The following is a 21,875-nucleotide window of genomic DNA, read 5'->3' on the forward strand; positions in this document are numbered from 1 at the left end:
TTCTTTTCCTAAACCCAACCCCGTTCTTCTTTTCCTAAACCCAACCCCGTTCCCGCCACACAGCAAGTGGCGTGTATATGTACGTCCGTTGCATACAACATGGACATAAAGGCGGATAGCTCAAAAGCAAACAGATAACACTCCACTTGCCTTGAGAAAGTTGGCGTGTACGTTAATGCGAAGTCCCGATGCCATGTTGCGATGGAGTAGCCATAACACAGCGGGAGTCTGACTCTTTATCCTGACAAAAAGGATGCTCGTGGTTGTCATGACAACTGCCTCTTTAGTGGAAAGGACTCAAAGAATTAAAGCTTTTCCTCTGTCCTCCTCGTCTTCATCAACAGTGACTTCATGCTTCTGTAATCCTCTCTGGAAATGACATATTTTCCCCGTCTGATGGTTCCTCTTTGTCCAGTTGGTGGTCTAGTCTTTGTGAGTCTGGCTTCACTGATCATCTCCGTCTCTTTTCCCAAACAACCCACTCACCTTTGTCTCTCTCTCTTTCATCCTGCTGCCCTCTTGGACATGAAAGGCTCCGTCTATTGACGACAAGCCATCGCCATAAATTATAAAGTAATCGTGAGCAGCGACCTGGGGATGGTATTTATTTACAGAAGAAAAGTGGGTCCACACACAATTATATATTGATTACAAAAATGCAAAACCCATGTTTTTTTAATTCAGGTTATATATATATATATATATATATATTACATGTATATATATGTCATATAACAGGCTGTCTTGCAACTGCAAAAATGATATTGTGTTGCAACGCAGTTCCCAAAATAGAAATTCAGTTATTATAAATCTACATTTTATGAATGAATTACTATTCTTTTCATACTGGTTGTTGAATAGTTTATACAAAGGGGTGTGAAAAAAATATTGTAATAGTTGTGTGCAAAAAAATCGATTCACACTCGATTCAATCTCATCTCTCCATTCTGGTTGGGCCTGTAAAGCGAATTTTTCGAATGTCCCGCCCTGCTCTGCCTCTGATTGGCTAGTAGTCGTTGCCTTCGTTGGTTGGTTAACTGCTCTGGGGTGGAGGCTAAGAACACCAAGGTAAGCCAATCAGAAGCAGAGGAAGGCAAAGTAGGGCGGGACATTCCTTCGCTATCCTCGTAAAAGCGAAATTCGCCTCCTGGCCGCAGTGATAGCGAGGGGCGATAAAGAGCTGCCCGGACCCTTTTAGCTGCTGCACCAAAGCGGAAGTACTTTGGTGGTCCGCCAAGGCCAAGATCAACGCTAGCTAACGCTAGCTAAGCAGCAAGGTAAACACGGGGAGTGGGTGGTATTGTTTTAATCCGTCTGTGCTGGGCTTGACATTTGGGGGTTGTGTTGTGAAACTGTCCGGGGTGAGTGTGTGTCTGTGTGTGACGGCGGGGGAGGTTTGGGGGGGGGGGGTAGGAGGACGAAGAGGGCAAAGTCACGCGTAACGGGGGTTAATTACGCAAACATAAGATACCCTAAATACACCGGGTTGTTATTTCGGAAATATTTGCGAATGTGGGATGTGTTAAGCTCGGTTGTGTGTACATGTTGAGTTGTGTGTACATGTTGAGTTGTGTGTACGTGTTGCGTTGTGTGTACGTGTTGCGTTGTGTGTACATGTTGCGTTGTGTGTACATGTTGAGTTGTGTGTACGTGTTGAGTTGTGTGTACGTGTTGAGTTGTGTGTACATGTTGAGTTGTGTGTACGTGTTGAGTTGTGTGTACGTGTTGAGTTGTGTGTACATGTTGAGTTGTGTGTTTGATAACAGCAGAGCAACATGGCTGATAGGACAGAGACGGCCGGTGTTTCGGTTTAACTGGTTTTTAAGTTAACTGGTGATAGAGGCAGATGTGGTGTAGGCGTGCCATGGGAACTCCGCAGGAATGATCATGTAGGTGGCTGTATTGATGCCTGTTTGAAATATTGCTAACGTCAATAAATCGTTAAAATGTTCATGCTGTCATTAATATTTGTGTCATAATTGTGTTTAAAGTGTTGGTAATGACGTTTATTTAAACCTTCTGAGTGTTTGTTGTGTTTGTTGACTCTGCGGCTGGAACACAAATGAAGACCGCTGAAATAAGCAGAACAGCGCTCAGTGCGCTCCGATTAACTTGTGTCAAAACAAGAACTACCGTTGGTCGTAGGCTCATATCGATTCATTTACACCTAAATACCTAATATTTAACACGGGCAACACAACAGCTGTGGTGTAGAAAATAAAACCAAAGTTTCCACACGTTAACATGGTGCACCAATTCAAACTCAATATGCAATGCAAGATCTAGGTCGTGTTATAGGAAATACATTGACTCAATGCTGTGACTTGAGGAAACACAATTTGGTTTCCTTTAGTTTATTTCAATAAATCACAAATACACATCATGCAGTCACTTCATGCAGTGTCATCATAACTTGTTAATACTGATCAAAAAAAGTTGAAGTTGAAGCATTTGCTTATTACACCATACCCTTTTTTACATTCCATTTTATTATTAGGGCCCTCATGATATTATCAATTTAAATAAAACATATTGTTATTTTCTGTATTTTTATACATCACGTGCTAAAATTAAATTAATACTTGCAATAAATTAAATTATACAGCCCTTGCAAACATAGTCTCCCTGTGTGGAGGGATGGCCAACACACACACTGTGGTACCATTTAGTGCAGGCGGTGCACTCAATCTGAAAGAGAAACACTAAATGTTCAATAACTTTGTTACTCTGAGAGTTCACCCGGTGATTTAAAGGTAATCTAAACATAGTGGATCCCAGTTTTCCAGTCAAGCGTTAGTCTGCAGCTAAAATATGCTACTACCCACATCAGTGTCAGCCCCTGAGCTCTCCTCCCCACAAGCCCGACACAGCTCGGACAAGTCTTTTAAAATGTGATACAGGCAATCATGTAGTGTAACTTTAAAGACACATTTAAGTATACCTGGTAGAGTACTCCATACCTGTGTCATTCAACAAGGACATTGCCATTTGAAGTCTTAACTTCGCAACACCCTCCTGGTCCACAGGGTACTGTGGAGGGTGACCTTTTAAGATCAGCTCTGCAAGCTAAAAAGAACGTTAAGTATAATAATGCTGACTTTGATGATTCATGGCCACATTAGATATTCACATTTTTACCTTGCACACAAACACTCCACATGATGTTGCATCCTGCTGTTTGGGATGGGCCACTGTGGAACATGTCCATTTTCCGATAGCCGGATAATGTTTCCGGACCAGGGCTCTACATAAATAAATGGAATGGTTAGTTTTCCAGTTTTAACTTAAGCTGTATAAGATCTTTTCAATCCAAGATGAGTTGAACGTTAAAATTACTACACTGGGACAAGTTAATGTTAGCCTAGGTAAAACAACCACAAGTGCTTTGTTCCTCCCTCAATATTATTGAAAGTGAAGACTTGATTATTAAAGCTGGTACTTTACCAACCTTGTCACATCCCTGCAATGATCCATTTGTTTTTGCGTAGCACCAAATGGGTCCAGGTACAAACACTTCTTCTCCTTTAGATACATAATCTGTGAAAATTTGGTTACAAATTATATCAACCCCTTGTACACCAGCTGATGTCAGGGTGTATCTGAATTGGTTAACATTTAAGATAGCTTACAACGAGTGTCCAATGTCCCTGGTGGCAAACTGCTCCAGCAGCCACATTGTGTTTCAGAAGGTCAACCTAAGAAGCAAAACATTTATACACACACACACACATCTCCATTTCAAATATTGATTATACTGGAGATAAAAGATCCTACTTACCCTTCGAAAACGTTTTTGGGAGCCCTGCCAGACCTCAGTCATCGTGTATGCGTCGATGATGGTTGCCCCAGTTTTACGGCCCACAATGCATAGGTATGCATTCACAACCTATAAGAGTGACTGACCTGTGATCCACGTTTTACTCCAAAAAGAGATTAATCAGAAAACAACAAAGTACCTCTGACTCCAACTGCTTTCCTGGGGCCAAGTCCATTAAATTTTCTGAATATACCTTGTATGGCCCAGCCTTTGACCACAAGGTCTCTTTGCGACCTCCTGCCCATAGGTCTCTGATTACTGTAAAAGCAGATTGACAGTCACTTACTTCCGAAATCTATCATTTAGGGTGTACTCTGTGGAGGTTTACTCACACATTTCTGAATTTTCTGGAGCTTCCGGAAGTGTATGTTGCGCTGGGCCAGCCACAGTCAGAAGTTTCAATTTAGGACAATTTAGCTGGGATCCGTTTCCTCTGGGAGGACATAAGGGGCTAAAAGGTCAAGTTATGCAACCTTTCTTCTTCCCTTGACCGCCATGAGGTCAACAATCTTTCCTTGAAGTTTGACTTTTTGGGAAAGGGGGACCCAGCATGTTTGCACTTTGTTTGCCCCTTTCCTTAGCCCCTGTTTGACATTTTTAATAAAACAAAATCACCCTTCTTAAAAAAGTCATCCTGTCCCTCTCCTTTTCCTTTTACAACCCGGTCTTGGCTTTTTTACATTAGGTTTCATTTCCCTATATGCAGAGCCCAGGTGGTATCCCTTTGAGGTCTCCCCCCTACAGAGCAGTCTGTTGACTTTGTCATGTTGATCTGCCAACAAATAACAGAAAATAGAGGATAGATATATAGCGTAGATACTAGATTTGGTTTAAAAAGGGGAAACTTTAGGGAATCTTACTTCATAGTCTTCAACCACCTCTGAGGGGTACCTGGCCTCCCTCCCAACATCAAAAGTTGGACGAATTTGGTAGTGAGCTGTTTTTTGTCCTCAGTGCAAACATTGGGGCCCTGCAATATGGTCCCAATCTTGGGGGGTCGCCCCCATTGTTCAGGGACCGAATTCAAATACAGGCCCTGAGAAGGTAGAAGAGAATTAGGTTAAATTAAAAAGATGCTCTACTGGGAACCTTAAAAAAAACATTGTTTAATGACAGCACAAATGCATTCAGATATGAAAGAAAAAAGGGAAAACCTCTGAATTGTGCCATAAATTTTCCACAAGGCCGTTAGTCTGTGGATGGTAAGGGGAGCGAGGCTCGTTTGATCCCCAGCTTCGGACACAACCCATAGTTGACCTTGAAAAGGATTATTTAGACGGGACATGAAGTTAGCACAGCACCAAGTGTAATTACCAAAGGGGGACACAAAGCATCGTTATTGTCCCTTTGGCAAAACTCTGAGCCCGATCTGTTAGCAGTCTAGAGGGTTTGCACAAATTTTGTAAAAGAAATCAACAATACAATTTGACACCTCGCTGCAGTTTTGCTTTGGTGGGTAGGCTTCTGCCCATTTGGTAAAATAATCAACCATGGACACATATGTACGATTACCACGTCTGTTAGTGAATTTTCCCCACCAGATCCATCCCAAAAATTTCCAGAGGCTGCAAAACCTGACAAAAATTATAAAATAAAAAACAAAAATGACAAATTATACAAATAATATTTCAAAATTGGGGTTGTCGTCTTTCCTTTACCTCTATTGGATTGTATTGGGCCTTTCTTTATATTTCCCCCTCATTGGCATTTGATGACACTGACCAACCTAAAATACACACATTTAAGAATGATGATTGACAACATTTGTTTGGGGTTTACATCCACAAAACAGGCCTTGTACACTTGCAATATAAGACACAGTACAGTCTCCGTTCTCTGACAGGAATGCATAGGGATATTAACTATTTTATCACTAATAATTATTTTTAAAATACACCGAACAGTTGATACGTGTGTAGGCTATTCCCCAAAAACATTTAAGGATACCAACCTTACCCACTTGCGAATGTCCTGCTCCATTCCAGGCCAATAATAGCGATGGATTATGGCACTGTGTGGTTTCCCCGGTTCCACAGTGTCCACCAATTTGCTACAGTGAAACTCTTCAAAAATGGAATTTGCCTCTTCTGCAGTAAGTACTACTTTGGCCAGGTGCTGTTTTCGGGTTTCCTTTTTCGCCTGCAGATTTTAGTACAGGTCTCCATCTGGTTTTTAAAATGTCATTAGATTTATTTGGAAATTTGTAGTATAACCGATTACTGAATTCTGCAGTGCATAATGCATGTTTCCTCACCCTTTATCCGGAAAGTTTCAGCTCTTCTTTGATGAATATTTCCCCTTTGCTGGTTAATCCTTGGATACTTGTTATGGAGTTTGAGATCCGCACCTCTTGTACAATTTTGGATCCACTTTGTGATCTACCTCCACCTGTCTGACCTACCTCTCTAACCTACCCCCACCTGTCTGACCTACCTCCACCTGTCTGACCTACCTCTCTAACCTACCTCCACCGTCTGACCTACCTCTCTTGACCTACCCCCACCTGTCGACCTCCCTCCACCTGTCTGCCCTACCTCCACCTGTATAACTATCTCCACCTGTCGACCTACCTTCTGCTCACCCTAAACGGGTCACTAACACACAAACAAGCAAATACAGACAATACACAGATACAAACACAACACACTTAAAATCCCAAAGCCTTCTCACACACACACACAAAACTTAAATTTAAACCTCCACTAGCACCCCAAAACTATCACAAACCCCTATCCCAACTATAACAACCACTCTTACAATAAGCACTCAGTCACACACTATCACTCTCTTCACAACTTATTTTTCGCTCACTTTCGTCTATCCAACCAACCTACTCAAAAACCCACAAAATACTGACATGCAGCACTGATCTTTATACTGTATCCCTCACCCCTGATTAGTTGCTACACCTGTGCATCCACTTAGTGCAAAATCAATTACACTTGTGTTTCATTGGGATGAAATTGTGTACAGATTAATCTTAAGACTTTCTACTGTGATATAGTACTGTCTAGGACAAATTGTTTTTCATTACGCTTTATTTTTTGCTTTTAATTAATTCCAAGTTTCCAAAATTTAAAGTATTGTCACATGAACCAAACCATTTAAAATTGCTCAACTTTCGTAGGAACAGCTGAAGAGACAGAGTACAAGGGAGCAGCAAAGTGTTCTTTCCTCAAGTCACCCATTTAGTCAATTATTTTCCCATAACACGACCTAGATCTTGCATTGCATATTGAGTTGAATTGGTTTCACCATGTTAACGTGTGGGGAAAATTTTGGTTTATTTTCTACACCACAGCTGTTGTGTTGCCCGTGGTAAATATTGGTATTAGGGGTAAATGAATCGATATGAGCCTACGACCAACGGTAGTTCTGTGTTTTGACACAAGTTAATCGGAGCGCACTGAGCGCTGTTCTGCTTATTTCAGCGGTCTTTATTTGTGTTCCAGCCGCAGAGTCAACAAACACAACAAACACTCAGAAGGTTTAAATAAACGTCATTACCAACACTTTAAACACAATTATGACACAAATATTAATGACAGCATGAACATTTTAACGATTTATTGACGTTAGCAATATTTCAAACAGGCATCAATACAGCCACCTACGTTGTGGTCTTCATTCTTGCAACGGCATCACAAGTTAATTCAATAACAGTAAGCCTACTATGGATTACGTGTATTAATATCTGTTACATTTCAATACAGCCTGTAAGTAAAACATAAGCTACATGAGGTTTACACCCAGCTGAATGCAGATGTGGCAACATGTGCATCCGCTCAGATTAAGTTGTGATGCAGAGGCATTTAATATATAGAGGTAATTATATTTATGTAGGTTACGATGGGTTATGTTAAACTGCAGGATTACAACCACGTTCCTTAATGTGCAGTATGCCTACTCCTTCATCCAGATACGAATGACACCTCTTGCGTATTGCAACGAATATTGCATATAGCACAGTGGGTCGGAGGGGAACGCATTTCTATTGCTCTGGATGTCGTCCATATTTTAGAATTGACTTGAGGTGCCGGAAGTTCGATCCAGGTTTTGGTTGTGAAAGACATCTTATGAATGTCTGAATAGCTGCAACATTAGTTAGGAAACAAGCAATTTCAGATATGTACAATCCAATTTTTAATAGTTACTTAAGTTTAGATATCCATAATTACTAAAACATTCAGATATAGTGTAGGCTAATTAAAAATCCAAAACTTCACAATGCCCTTTAAATGTTACATACATGCTATGAGTGATATCTAAAGTTGAGTTTTCTGAGGTCAGTATATACAAAATCCCATTACGATGATAGGGTCAAATAAATAACAGATAACAGAAACGTCCCCCGCTAACATACATCGACACATTTTTTATTCCAAAAAGCAGGCCCATAAATACACCAGTTTTTCTTACATTTCAGAAACATGCTTTACGGTGAAGTGTTATAGTCACAAGGTCGATCGGGGTGTCCCGTGACGTGCAGTAAAGGGCACAGTCGCCAGACAACGGTTGAATTTCGTACGACAACGACAAGGTTTGCATAAATGTCTGCGGGGCGGAATTTCTACTCCGCAAACCGTTTTATCGTTAAAGTTTCACAAGACACCGACAAAAAAATGTGAAATAGAAGGAAAGCGGATAATAATGTTATTTCCTGGTTAGTCGGGAATGGGTCCTGAGAGACCACGCCACACCAATCTGCATCTATCACCAGTTAACTTAAAAACCCGTTAAAACCCAAACACCGTAATGTGTTAACCCTAGTAATAACGCTGACCGGTGGTGCTGCCATAGACTGTGGTTATATACATACATTTTATACATACATACATACATACATACCCTACATAATACATACATACCATCATACACACAGTGGCTGAGAATGGATACACCCCCATTCGAAAGTTAATTTAAAAAGAGGAATAAAAAAAACATCTTTTGGAAATTGATCTTAATGCTTTAATTTAAAAAAAAGAAGGAAAATCCAACTCATTTTCTTTGTGAATTAATACTGTTAATAATACTGTAAATAAATAAATAAATCTTCCGTAAAACACAGCGGGTTATGGGTATAGACACCCCTGTGTTAAATTCCCATACAGGCAGGCAGATTTCTATTTTTAAAGGCCAGTTATTTCATGGATGCAGGAAACTGTGCACCGGGATGAAGGTTCCTTGGCCTTTGGAATTAACATAGCCACACACACACACACACACCACACACACACACACATATCATCATCATCATCATCATCACATACCCTTCACCATACACAGAGATAGGCATGAGGGAACTTTCCATAAAATCATCTCTCAATGCAAATCAAACCAGCTGTTCGACTAACTGAAGTAAAACCATGCAGACATATCGGTCAGGCTCTACGGTTTAGCATCGTATTTTATATCAAAATCAGCTCCGTACTGTGTGCACACTCCCTGTTGGAGACCAGCACTACATGGGCTAAAGATGACCAGGTCATCTGCGTACATAAGATGATTAATTAGTGAGTCACCAACCCTACATCCTGTACCACATGCATTCAAAGTCAACGGCAAGTCATTCGATGAGATTAATTCACCATTAAAATAATCGGTAGTTGCAGCTCTAGTCTCTAAGAATTCAATTTAATCAACATTCGTCTTCGGTTCTTCTCTCACGTCTTCCTCGCAGATGGCTCACAGGCTGCTGGTACGTAGACTTTGGACTCTCTCTGCCAAAGATGTCCGCTGCCTCCCAGCGTCCGCCACCTCCTCTTCTTCTTCTTCTTCGTTTTCCACCTCGCTGCAGACCGCCCCGACGCGGGTCTCCTTCCTCTCTCCCCCCCGCACTCTGGCTCGCTCCCTCCCTCACGCCTCCCGCCGCGAGGTCTCCTTCAACGTCCAGGACCACGAGGACTTCACAGACCGGGTCATCAAGAATGAACTGCCCGTGCTCGTCGACTTCCATGCACAGTGAGTGCCGCGGGAGGGGGGGGGGGGGGGGGGAATGGTAGTACTGTCTGACAGTACTGGACTGACAGACGGACTATATACAGTGGGGTTCGAAAGTTTGGGCACCCCGCAGGTAAAAATGTGTATTAATGTGCATAAAGATGCCAAGAAAAGATGGAAAAATCTCCAAAAGGCATCAAGTGACAGATTAGACATTCGTTTAATATGTCACAAAGAGTTCGATTTTATTTCCATCATTTACACTTTGAAAATAACAGAAAATTAAAAAAATGGCGTCTGCAAAAGTTTGGGCACCCTGCAGAGTTTCTAGCATGCCCCCCCCCTCCCCCCCCTCCATATGTCGCACTCTACACGTGTCTCTTCAGGAGTCAACCCCTCGTCTGTGAATGTAATAGATTACACTGTATTGTTGCAGAGGGGGAACGTGTAATGGAGGAACCATTCTACAATTGACAGGAAATCAACGTAACACACGTTAGGACATGAAGGAAGGACACGTGACCGTACAGAACCCTCTACCTCTTAGAAAGCGACTAAGAATGAAGAACATGTTCCGATTGTGTGTTGTTGTTGTTGTTGTTTTTTTAGGTGGTGTGGTCCCTGCAAGATCCTCGGGCCGAGGTTGGAGAAGGCCGTCGCAAAACAGAAAGGCCGCGTCGCCATGGCGAAGGTCGACATAGACGATCACACGGACCTGGCTATTGAATACGGGGTGAGACCACGCGGTGAATTTACAATCCTATGTTTTGGGGTTTGTAAATAATGCCTATCAGGGTTAAAAAAAACAAAAAAAAAAACCCAACTTGCCTGAAGTCAGTTTTTACCGGCCACGTTACGAATAAGTTTTTTGAATTAGTGGTTATCAAATATTGACAAAGACCTAAGTAAATTCTTATATATTTGATCTTTATTCACAATGTACTGTGTAAAACGCATCATGGACAGGGCCGTCGATGAGTTTGAGTTCACACTGGACCCTGGTGTTTAAAAGATCCCCCCCCCCCCCAAAAAAAAAATCATCCAACAAGCATTCTCGATGTGAGCAGGGGAGAACAAATATTTACTTTATAATATAACGATCAGGGGAAAAAATGATCATTTTTATTATACGTTTTATATTTACGTACTATATTTATATTTTTTATTATTTATTTATAATTTTTTTATGTGATTACTTAATTTTTTTTATAATTTTTTTTTGGCACAACGGGCCAAGTGGGTTGTATTTAATATTTAATTTCCCAACATTGACATCGGGCAACCCTTATTGTTGCACCATGTAACTTTTCCTGTTAAATAAATGTAAATGTATTTTATTTATATGTATTTTATTTATATTATATATATATAATATATAATATCTTACATCGACCAAAGGGCTTCACAACAGATAAAACCACAGATTTAAAACAACACACCACTGACAAAGATACAAGAATGAATGAGAAAAGTAAGAAAAAGATTAAAAAAATAAATAAAATCAATATAAATGTCACAAATCACATTACTAGGTACCAAACGCCACTTTAAAAAGACGCGTCTTAACTTGTTGATTCAATTTTGATAAAACTTTGCTGAAGGGAAATTAAAATTAGATATTAAAATTAATATTTGCAGTCCCAGTATTTGATGTCATTGCATGTTGTTAAGTCACATTCTTATGAGGCTGCGTTTTCATGTTCAAGCGGCGTTTTGAGACAAAAAAAAACCACATGGACACGTCTGACATCACGGATCACATGACCAGTTCACACACACTGGGCACGTGCGTGCCGGTGTAAACAGGAAGCGGATGGTCTGACGTTAAATATCATGGATGTAGAAGTTAAAAACACAGGAAATACTTTAGAGAAAGAACAAGTAAGAGCAGGGATCATCATGTTGGAGCGAGGACGAGGAGGGGAGCCGTTACTGAAAGGTCTGGGAGCTACCGGGCGATGAGACGGACGGACGTGCGCCTCGTCTCCAAATGTCTCCGTTTGTGTCCGTCCAGACTACAGAGAAAACCCCGGAGCTTTCTAACCAGAACGGGGGCGGGCAGCGTCTCCAATGTCTCCGATTGAGAGGCCGGCCACGCCGGAGCAGCGTGGACACGAGGGTGAACGTAGCAGAATTAGATTTTAAACCAAAATTTAAACGGCGTCGTGTCTCCTTAACCAAGGGGCAGCGTGGACACCGAGTTTTGCAAAGCACCAGCAGGCGACTCAGGTGGGGTTTTTGGGGGCCGCAGATGTCCCAGAGGACATGTCCCCCCAACTACCCTTCCTGTCTACATCCTCACCCGGTCTGCAGCAACACCCGCCAGGGTTAAGGTGCTCTCATTAGTCTTAGACACTCTGTTACCCCGGAGGATTCCCCGGGGGGCAACCCAACTCTGAGTAGGGCCCCAGACCTATAAGGTTTGTCTTTCCCCCCCCTTCCTTGTTTTATTTTATTTCCATCAAGACGTAATACATATACCAACTATTGTGGTAATGTCATATCCAATCAGAATACCACCCTATTAGTAACAGTGTACCTCTACTCCGCAATCCTAAACTACACTCATGCCTGGTCACACTCATACCTTAACAAATAGATACACACACACACACACACACACACACACACACACACTTGGTCTCCAGCTCTCAGTCACCATGCCTAGTCCTTATTAGATTTACAGCGTCTACGTGGTCTGTTCGCAGGTGTCCGCCGTTCCCACGGTAATCGCCATCCGGGGAGGTGACATCGTCGACCATTTTGTGGGGATCAAAGACGACGAAGAGCTGGACTCGTTTGTCAGCAAGATCATCGAAAAATAAACCGCCACCCCCCCCCCACCGCCCTGCCAGTCGCCCACCGTTACTGTGCTGTTTCCTATGATTATTGGCGGCCATCTTGAGCCACTTTAGCAACAGCTGCCACCATCCCAGCTGCTCACACCCATCCCTCGACACACCGCTCCAGCTCGGCATTGTCGCTTCTGTCTTTGTCTCTTTGTGTTTGTTTGGGTTTTATTGTCTAGAGATGGGTGTGTGCTTCCCGTAACCCTTTTTTAGTTCATGCTCCATTTTTGAAGCGGTTCTGTTTCTCTTTAATAATGTGACGGCTCATTTACAAGAGCAGCCGGGCCGGTGTGCACGTTACTTTTTCCTGTAAAAGTCTGTAGGAGTGAAAACACGCCGCTGTGCTGCACTTATATACTGTATTACACGAGGGATGAACAGTTCTAGTTTTAGCCGTGAGGAGGATTTAAGTTAAAAGCTGACTACAGTGAAAGGGGTTTTGTGACAGTTAGCTGTAGTTCCTGCTTTTGTCCACACGATGGCGACGTGTTCTCCAACATCACAAAGCCACACATGGTTATTTTACACCAGGATGCCTAATAATGTGAGAGAGGAAGATGCTTGTGTGTGTGTGTCTCTGGGTCCTGACTGTGAAACTTAAGTCAAGGGGGAATCACAAATGTGAGTTTGATTTTAGTTTTATTACTCAAACCAACTCTATGTACCAGAAACATGACCAAGGGAAGTAATAAAGGTGTCAAAAGAAGTTCTGGGAATGAATTGTGTTTTTTTGTCTGTGGTTGGAAGAAGGAAAAACAACCCATGGATCAGAGCTTTATTGTCCCTAATGATACTGATGCAATATAATAGTTAAAAACAACCAACACAGGGAAAATACTAACGATTTCCCCTGTGGATGTGAGGTTTTTAAGAAGAGGATAAAATAGTGTTTGGATCAGAGCTGCACAGACTAATCGGTTAGTTATCAGCCATTAACCCTCATGTTGTCTTCGTGTTGTCCTCATGTTGTCCTCATGTTGTCCTCATGTTGTCCTCATGTTGCCCTCATGTTGTCTTCATGTTGTCCTCATGTTGTCCTCATGTTGTCTTCATGTTGCCCTCATGTTGTCCTCATGTTGTCCTCATGTTGCCCTCATGTTGTCCTCATGTTGCCCTCATGTTGTCCTCATGTTGTCCTCATGTTGTCTTCATGTTGTCCTCGTGTTGCCATCATGTTGTCCTTGTGTTGTCCTCATGTTGTCCTTGTGTTGTCCCCATGTTGCCCCCATGTCGCCCCCATGTCGCCCCCATGTCGCCCCCATGTCGTCCTCATGTCGTCCTCATGTCGTCCTCATGTTGTCTTCATGTCGTCCTCATGTCGTCCTCATGTCGTCCTCATGTTGTCTTCATGTTGTCCTCATGTCGCCCCCATGTCGCCCTCATGTCGTCCTCATGTCGTCCTCATGTCGTCCTCATGTCGTCCTCATGTCGTCCTCATGTCGTCCTCATGTTGTCTTCATGTTGTCCTCATGTTGTCTTCATGTTGTCTTCATGTTGTCCTCATGTTGCCCTCATGTTGTCTTCATGTCGCCCTCATGTCGCCCCCATGTCGTCCTCATGTCGTCCTCATGTAGTCTTCATGTTGTCTTCATGTTGTCCTCATGTTGCCCCCATGTTGTCCCCATGTTGCCCCCAAAAAACACACAAAAGTGTTGATTTTCAATTTTGACAGGAAGACAACACGAGGGTTATGGTAATCAACTATTTTGATAATCAAATTTAATCGGTTTGAGTAAAAAAATAAAATAAATAATAAAAAGCAGCTCTGATTCCATCTTTTCTTGGACAGTACTGTGAATATATTTGAACTGTGGACACAATGAGACATTTGAGGACATCATGTTCGGATTTTGGAAAACCCGGAGGACGTTCACACGCACATCAAAAATCCACTATTATTGAGAATATGACAATATTCCGAATTGAATTCAGGTCATGTAAACAACATGTTTAAAATATATAATATATATATATATATAATATATATGTAAACATATTGTTCGGTTTGTATACTCCGAATATAGCATTTTATCATAAAACGTGGGATATTCTGGTATTGTTCTGGTTTTCGAGGCAGTGTTCGGAGTATGTGTCTCAGTCGGAGGTTTTTAATGCAGGTTTACGGTTTCCACACCCTCAAACAAGTCCTCATTTTTCCTTTCATTAACCGTGTGAACAGCTTAGTCAGAATATTGTTGTTGTTTTTTCAGAATAAGTGCAAAAAACGGAATATTATGTGCATGTAAACACAGTGACTGATCAACAATTTTCACCATTTTCATAGTTACAAAAACAACATCTTCTTCCCTGTTTCATGTTGCTAGATATATCGATGATAACCCGGATTATGACATAATACTAACTGTTCTTTAGCCCAACAGCATGTCTTCACAGCAGCATGGCTAGCACAACTGAAGCCCAATTTACCCACAATCCATCAGCTGTATCCAGACATGGGCCGGTATGAGATTCTGACGATATGATAACCTTCAGCATAAGGACCACGGGATTACACCGTTAAAATGTATTCTTATGAAATGTCTAGGTAAAAACTACCTTTTTTTTTTCCTTCTCCATTGAAAACAACATATTTGATTTTTAAACTGCACGCTGGCAGGGAGGGAGATTTCTAAAAGTGCACTTTGGGTCCTTTTAGCAACAGATTTTCACGCCCATTGCGTAAAACACGGCGTCTTGGCCAGGTGCCTTTGGCGTTGTTTCTCACGCTGTCACAGCCCTCTCATCAGAGGGTCTCAGACGCCCCCCCCCCCTCAGAGCTGCTTCTAGATTACATAGATTACACCTAGTCCTGGGTCTTCCCTGAGGCCTCCTCCCAGTGGACGTCCTCCACCTAGTCCTGGGTCTTCCCTGAGGCTCCTCCCAGCTGGACGTCCCTCCACCTAGTCCTGGGTCTTCGCCGAGGCCTCCTCCCAGCTGGACGTCCCCACCTAGTCCTGGGTCTTCGCCGAGGCCTCCTCCCAGCTGGACCCCTCCACCTAGTCCTGTTCTTCCAAGGCCTCCTCCCTGCAGGACATCCCTCCACCTAGTCCTGAATCTTCCCGAGGCCTCCTCCAGCAGGAGTCCCTCCACCTAGTCCTGAATCTTCCCGAGGCCTCCTCCCAGCTGGACGTCCCTCCACCTAGTCCTGAATCTTCCCGAGGCCTCCTCCCCGCAGGACGTCCCTCCACCTAGTCCTGAATCTTCCAGAGGCCTCCTCCCAGCAGGACGTCCCTCCACCTAGTCCTGGGTCTTCCCGAGTCTCCTCCCAGCGGACGTCCCTCCACCTAGTCCTGAATCTTCCGAGGCCTCCTCCCAGCAGGATGTCCCTCCACCTAGTCCTGAATCTTCCCGAGGCCTCTCCCAGCTGGACGTCCCTCCACCTAGTCCTGATCTTCCTGAGGCTCCTCCCAGCTGGACGTCCCTCCACCTAGTCCTGAATCTTCCTGAGGCCTCCTCCCAGCTGGACGTCCCTCCACCTAGTCCTGAATCTTCCCGAGGCCTCCTCCCAGCAGGACGTCCCTCCACCTAGTCCTGGGTCTTCCCCGAGCCCTCCTCCCAGCTGGACGTCCCTCCACCTAGTCCTGGGTCTTCCCCGAGGTCTCCTCCCAGCTGGACGTCCCTCCACCTAGTCCTGGGTCTTCCCGAGGTCTCCTCCCAGCTGGACGTCCCTCCACCTAGTCCTGGGTCTTCCCGAGGTCTCCTCCCAGCAGGACGTCCCTCCACCTAGTCCTGAATCTTCCAGAGGCCTCCTCCCAGCAGGACGTCCCTCCACCTAGTCCTGAATCTTCCCGAGGCCTCCTCCCAGCTGGACGACATTTCCTTGCTGTTGCATTGCTCTGCTTTCCCACTGTTAATTATTCAAAGTGTCCAGTGATAACACACCTATTTACTACTTGTGATTGCTTGTTTTTATAATTTGCAACCATAGCAACCTCCAAAACAAGCATGCAGCCTCAGATGTCAGCCATTTTCAGTACAGAGCAGGGTTATAAAGAAGGAGAGAAAGGAGGTTATAGGTCGATGAAGGTCGAAGATCGTCAGGGTCCAGCAGGACTTTAAATTAAGGTTTTTCTGTGGGAGGATCCCCAGAGCCCCCGGTTATAATGTGTGTTTTCGTTTTAATGAAAAGGTGCAATATTAAAAAAAAAAAAAAAAGTTTATTATATTACTAGTATTAGAAGCACTCGGGGAAATGAGGTGCTCGATGGTGTTTTTTGCCCCCAACATCGCCTTCCAGGCAGCTGACCCTAACCCTAAATTGTCCCTGCCCAATGGTGAGTCAAGTCCAGATTTGAGTCGCGCATGCGTCACTTTGCAACAAGTAGCATACGAGATGCTAACGAGAGACTTCTGTAATGTCAACACAGTAAAAATGGACCTACTTAACGAATTTGGTTCACTGCTAGCTTAGCTACAAGTTAGCATCAAACACAACAAAGGCTGTCAGTTGAATGGTGTTCTGAGCTAACGTTAGCAACCAAACAATCATAGAAAGCTAAACCGATTTTGAAATGACTGCTAGCTTAGCTACAAGCTAGCATCAAACACAACAAAGGCTGTCAGTTGAATGGTGTTCTGAGCTAACGTTAGCAACCAAACAATCATAGATAGCTAAACCGTTTTTGAAATGACTGCTAGCTTAGCTAACGTTAGCAATCAAACAATCATAGATAGCTACGTTTCTCAAATGATGTCCATTATCTGTTATTGTTTGTAATGAGAAAATTTTTTTTTTTTTATTCATGGATTTCACAAATTTCAGTATGACACGTTATGTCGTACATCTGAGCATGCACCAGACTCACATTGGGCAGTGACAACAATAACCATTGCTACGCTGCCCGGAAGGAAATGTTGGGGGCAAAAAAACCCGCCAGTGAGTCTGAAGGAGACAGGAGAACACCTGCTTCCAGAGAGTCCCTGCATTCATCATTTCATCAACCCATCGTCTCTCACGACTCGCCAACCTAAAAAACATTCCCAACCCTTTCCTGCCTTCCCGTCCCGGCGTGTCATTACAGAGCCCACAGCTGACAGATTCGTGCCCAGGGCCTTCAGACTGCTTATTAAGGAGCACATCATCTGACATGTTCCATCTGCACTTTTAGTGGGTCCTGGCTTGGATTAGATCATCGCAGACCATGTCTTCATGCAGAGCTGCTCAGTGGCCAGCAGAGAGGCAGAGGTTGTTTTTTTTTCTCTTTTTGAATAAAGGGAAATTCCACTGGCATTAGATAAATGCAGGTGATCCACATGTACAAATTGTTGAGAGACATTCCTGAATAGTCTGGAGATAACCTGGGACTGCATGACTGCATCTTTTGTTAATGATCTGCCATTTTTAACCACTTGTTGCCCTCTTGACTTCTTTTCTCTGCTTCTAAATAGCCAGTGACTCGACTCTAGGCCTCAGGATTCACACTCATGAAACACACTGCATCCTCCTCCCCCCCCCCCCCCCACACACACACACATATACGTGCACGCATACACACACACACACACACACCCCTATGTTTGATTGCTCATCGTCTTTGTCTGCCGTCCAACAGAGGAGAGAGAGGTGACTGAATAGATGACGACAAGCTCCAAAGGTCCAAGAACAGCACGTAAATGCGTAACCCTACACCTCTTCCGCCCCCGAAACAATAGACCACACCTCCATCCTCTCTCCTGTGCCGTCTCTCTCTCTCATTCAACCACTCTTGTGACCATATATGGCAAAAAAAAAGACAAGGAAGCCAAGCCAGCGGCTGCTGCTGAACAAACGAACGGGCCGAGAGAGGCAGAGTTGCACATTTCTTCTACTGACTCTGTCCAAATTTGCCTTTCTCAGACCCTGAAATCCGTATTATTTTGCAGTGTTTTTGCAATGAAATCAGTGGTTTGAATGTTTTTTTGCTGTGTGGGTGCGTGCGTGTGCGTGTGCGTGTGCGTGTGCGTGTGCGTGTGTGTGTGTGTGTGTGTGTGCGATTTACGACTGTGTATTGAACTCCTGTGTGTGGGAGAGCGTTGCCTCTGCTGTAACAACAACATCCAGAGCATTCTGTGCTTATAGTAAACACAAAGCTTTATTTATATTTTAAACACATGCCGGCCTCGAACCTTGTTAGCTCTCCGGTCTGATCCAGACAAATACCAAGCGGAGACAGACAAAGCAGCCTCTGTTGCTGTTTATGTCCCTCCACCTTTCTCCCATGCAACACACACACATGGCTCACAAATCCTCAAATATTCCTTATTGACCGCATTGGCGATGCTGTCAAATCCATGTAGGTTATATATGAGCCTACGCATCTCAACAAAAGAAGGAAGAGCGTTGCTTGTTTTCCCTTTTACACCACATTCCTGATTTTTTTTTTTTTGTGAGTCAACATCTTATCAGTGCTTCCTGTGTACTGATTAGTAAGGAAAGGAGGAGGATGGACGTGCTGGAAAAACGTGGCGAGACGAAGAAGAACAGACAAAACGAAACCGGTCTTTTTAAAGGTGTTTTTTGGGGCTTTTCCGCCCTTTAATGGACAGGACAGCTAGGTGAGGAATGGGGAAGACATGCAGGATATCGTCACAGGTCGGACTCGAACCCCGGACCTCTGCATCGAGGTATAAACCTCTAAGTAAACATGCGCCTGCTCGACCAACTGACCCCCCCCCCCGGCCACGCGGTCTGCCGTCTCTTAAAAGCAGGATCATGCTCCTAATTATTCTTCGTGTACCTGGTCTTAAATGTGACACGTACCTAAAGCTGCTGGATTTATATATGCGTGTTTCACGCATGGAGGCACAGACACACACATTCTCACCGAGACAGTGAAGCGTGAATGCCTACACACATGAATTCACACAAATAATTACATAGCCAGATTGGTCAGTGAGTTAACATGCCACCCTTTCAACATGCTGTCACTGAATGGGTCCTTTTTCTTTCTGACTGAATGATATAATAGCTTGACACACACCCTAAATTACGGACACACCCTGGTGCTATTACAACCGGCTGAGGGAGAAAGAGAGAGAGACTAGGTCACAGTGAAAAGGAGAGCGGGAGGCAGAGAGAGGGAGGGAGATAGTGAGGTCAGAAGTGTCCATATTTGGTAATTCATGCCTGCGTTTCAACCCTCCATTTCTGCCTCTGCCCACTTGTGTTTTGTTTTGGGTCTCATGCCATTGTTGTGTGAGTCGTGTTCATTTTTGTCAGCACGATGGTTTTCATTACAACTGTCTGTTATTTTGAAATTTGCAACAAAAAAAAAATAGTTTATTTTAAGTTCCCTCTCCCTCTCTTATTTACTCCTGCTCTTCAGACCCCTTCTCCAATCCACTGCTCTGCATCTGGTCCCGCTCAGGGGTTGACCTTTGACCTCTCCGCGGAAATTTCCGATATTTCCCATCCATCCCCGAGAGTGAGAGATTTATTGAATTTTCCAGGCCGTGTCGATGTTTCGCTCTACGTACATGCAGCCCGGCCGCTGAACACGTTCCTCACATAGTGACACATGGTGAACATAAATCACACTTTAACCAGAAAATGTCACTTTTTCAGCGGATGCCAGTCATCCCTGAGCCCCTTTTACAGTTGCCTTTGTGTGGCGTGCTGAATGGGTAGCTGTGTAGGATGGACGTCCCCTATGGAGACAATGTCTCCATCCTGTCTCTGGCGCACAGAGCAGCATCGTGTGGTTCTTATTCCCGATGAAGACAAAACATGAAGAGGTCAAGAATACCTATGCAATTCCTTTTAAAGCGGTGCCAATCTAACGTCTTTCTCCAGACATATGACGCTAGCCCTCCCAGGTGAGCTCACATACCTCTTAATTAACACCAGTCATGGTCAAAATGGGCTCATTTTAACTCCTGGGTGTTGTTTAACACTATTAAAAGTGGATAATGTTGCAATATCTTTTCCATATTCTTGTACTGTCAATGCCAACGTTGGTTTTTGGAAAATTTGCATTTGTCGTGGCAGAAGCTAGACATTCAAGCATTGCTTTTAGCAAACTATCTAAACTGTTTATCTGTTGGCTAATATTAGCGATATCTAGTTTATTTATACATTACTTTTGACTAACTATTCAAACTGTTTATCTGTCAGCTAATATTAGCGATATCTTGTTTATTTATCCATTACTTTTAGCTAACTATTCAAACTATTTATCATTTAGCTATAACTATTGAGCCATTATTTTTTGCTGACTATTTAATCTGTTTATCAGCTAACCTTATATCTTATCTACAGTATTTATCCATCAGTTTTAGTTAACTATTCAAGGTGTTTATCTGTTAGCTAATATTAGCAATATCTTCTCTATTTATACATTACTTTTGGCTAACTATTCAAACTTCATTACTTGTCTATTTATTTATTTATTACTTTTGGCTAACTATTCAAACGTAGGCCGTGCAGTTGCTGAGTGTCTTCATTTCAGATCGACAAAGGTCAGTTTAGGGGATTTTCGTCCGATTTTGAGAGGCGTTAGTCCCGCTCATCCCGCTCGTCATTTTCCAGGTTAGCTCTCCGCCTGCACACCCACCGATTCAACACGTCAAATCGGCCCACAATGAACGCCGACGCCTCCCCCGTGTGACGACGGCACCGAACACACTGTCAATCTCAATCTCAATTTCATTTCTATAGCACATTTAAAAACAACAACAGTTGCCCAAAGTGCTGAACAGGGTCGATGTCAAATACATAAACAACAAGTGTAAAAAATCACTCCAACCAAAATACATCGCAGGGAGACAAACAACAACACTTTAAAACATCAGAATCCAGGTTAACGAGGGCAAACAGGTGCGTCTTCAGCAGCGATTCAAACGTTTGTGAAGGTCTGTGCCGCTTTAATACGCATGGGGGGGGGGGGTTGTTCCACACCGAACAGACTCAAGTCACCGACCTCGTTAGACTGTCCGACGGACGATAATCGGGTTGGTGTGTCGGCGCCTTAACGCGGCTCGGGAACAGGAAGTTCGGGGTCCCCTGGGAAGAAAACCGGTCCACGTTGTGAGTTTCCATTCTTCTGTGCAGACTTTGACAACGGCTCCGCAGAACTTTCATCCCAACATCCATCATCTCACTCATCCTCTCCCTTTTCCGTTGCACCGTCCCGCCAACTCTTTCTCTCTCCTGCTGCGCCAAATCCTTTCTTTTTTAGTCCTTATTTTCTACATCTAATTCAAACATTATACTCCACATATCTGGTCGCGTCATCTTTGATTCCATCTACAGACACGTTAATGTTTATATTTCTGCATTTTCATTGCTTATG

At 43.4% G+C, this 21,875-nt stretch overlaps 1 protein-coding gene and 1 long non-coding RNA gene across 2 annotated transcripts; both read left to right on the forward strand.

The window, feature by feature from the left end:
• Positions 1–447: 447 nt before the first annotated feature.
• Positions 448–21,179, forward strand: LOC116702844 (uncharacterized). Its single transcript, XR_004335266.1, has 3 exons — positions 448–459; positions 19,466–19,473; positions 21,002–21,179. It is a non-coding gene; the product is annotated as an uncharacterized LOC116702844 (long non-coding RNA).
• Positions 1,110–13,312, forward strand: txn2 (thioredoxin 2). Its single transcript, XM_032537328.1, has 4 exons — positions 1,110–1,277; positions 9,498–9,778; positions 10,367–10,490; positions 12,466–13,312. Exons 2-4 carry the CDS (start codon positions 9,498–9,500, stop codon positions 12,580–12,582), a joined length of 522 nt encoding a protein of 173 aa, XP_032393219.1. The 5' UTR covers positions 1,110–1,277; the 3' UTR covers positions 12,583–13,312.
• Positions 21,180–21,875: the final 696 nt, after the last annotated feature.

Source organism: Etheostoma spectabile, chromosome 15 (genome assembly GCF_008692095.1).
Source record: "Etheostoma spectabile isolate EspeVRDwgs_2016 chromosome 15, UIUC_Espe_1.0, whole genome shotgun sequence".
NCBI classification, from domain to species: Eukaryota; Metazoa; Chordata; class Actinopteri; order Perciformes; family Percidae; genus Etheostoma; species Etheostoma spectabile.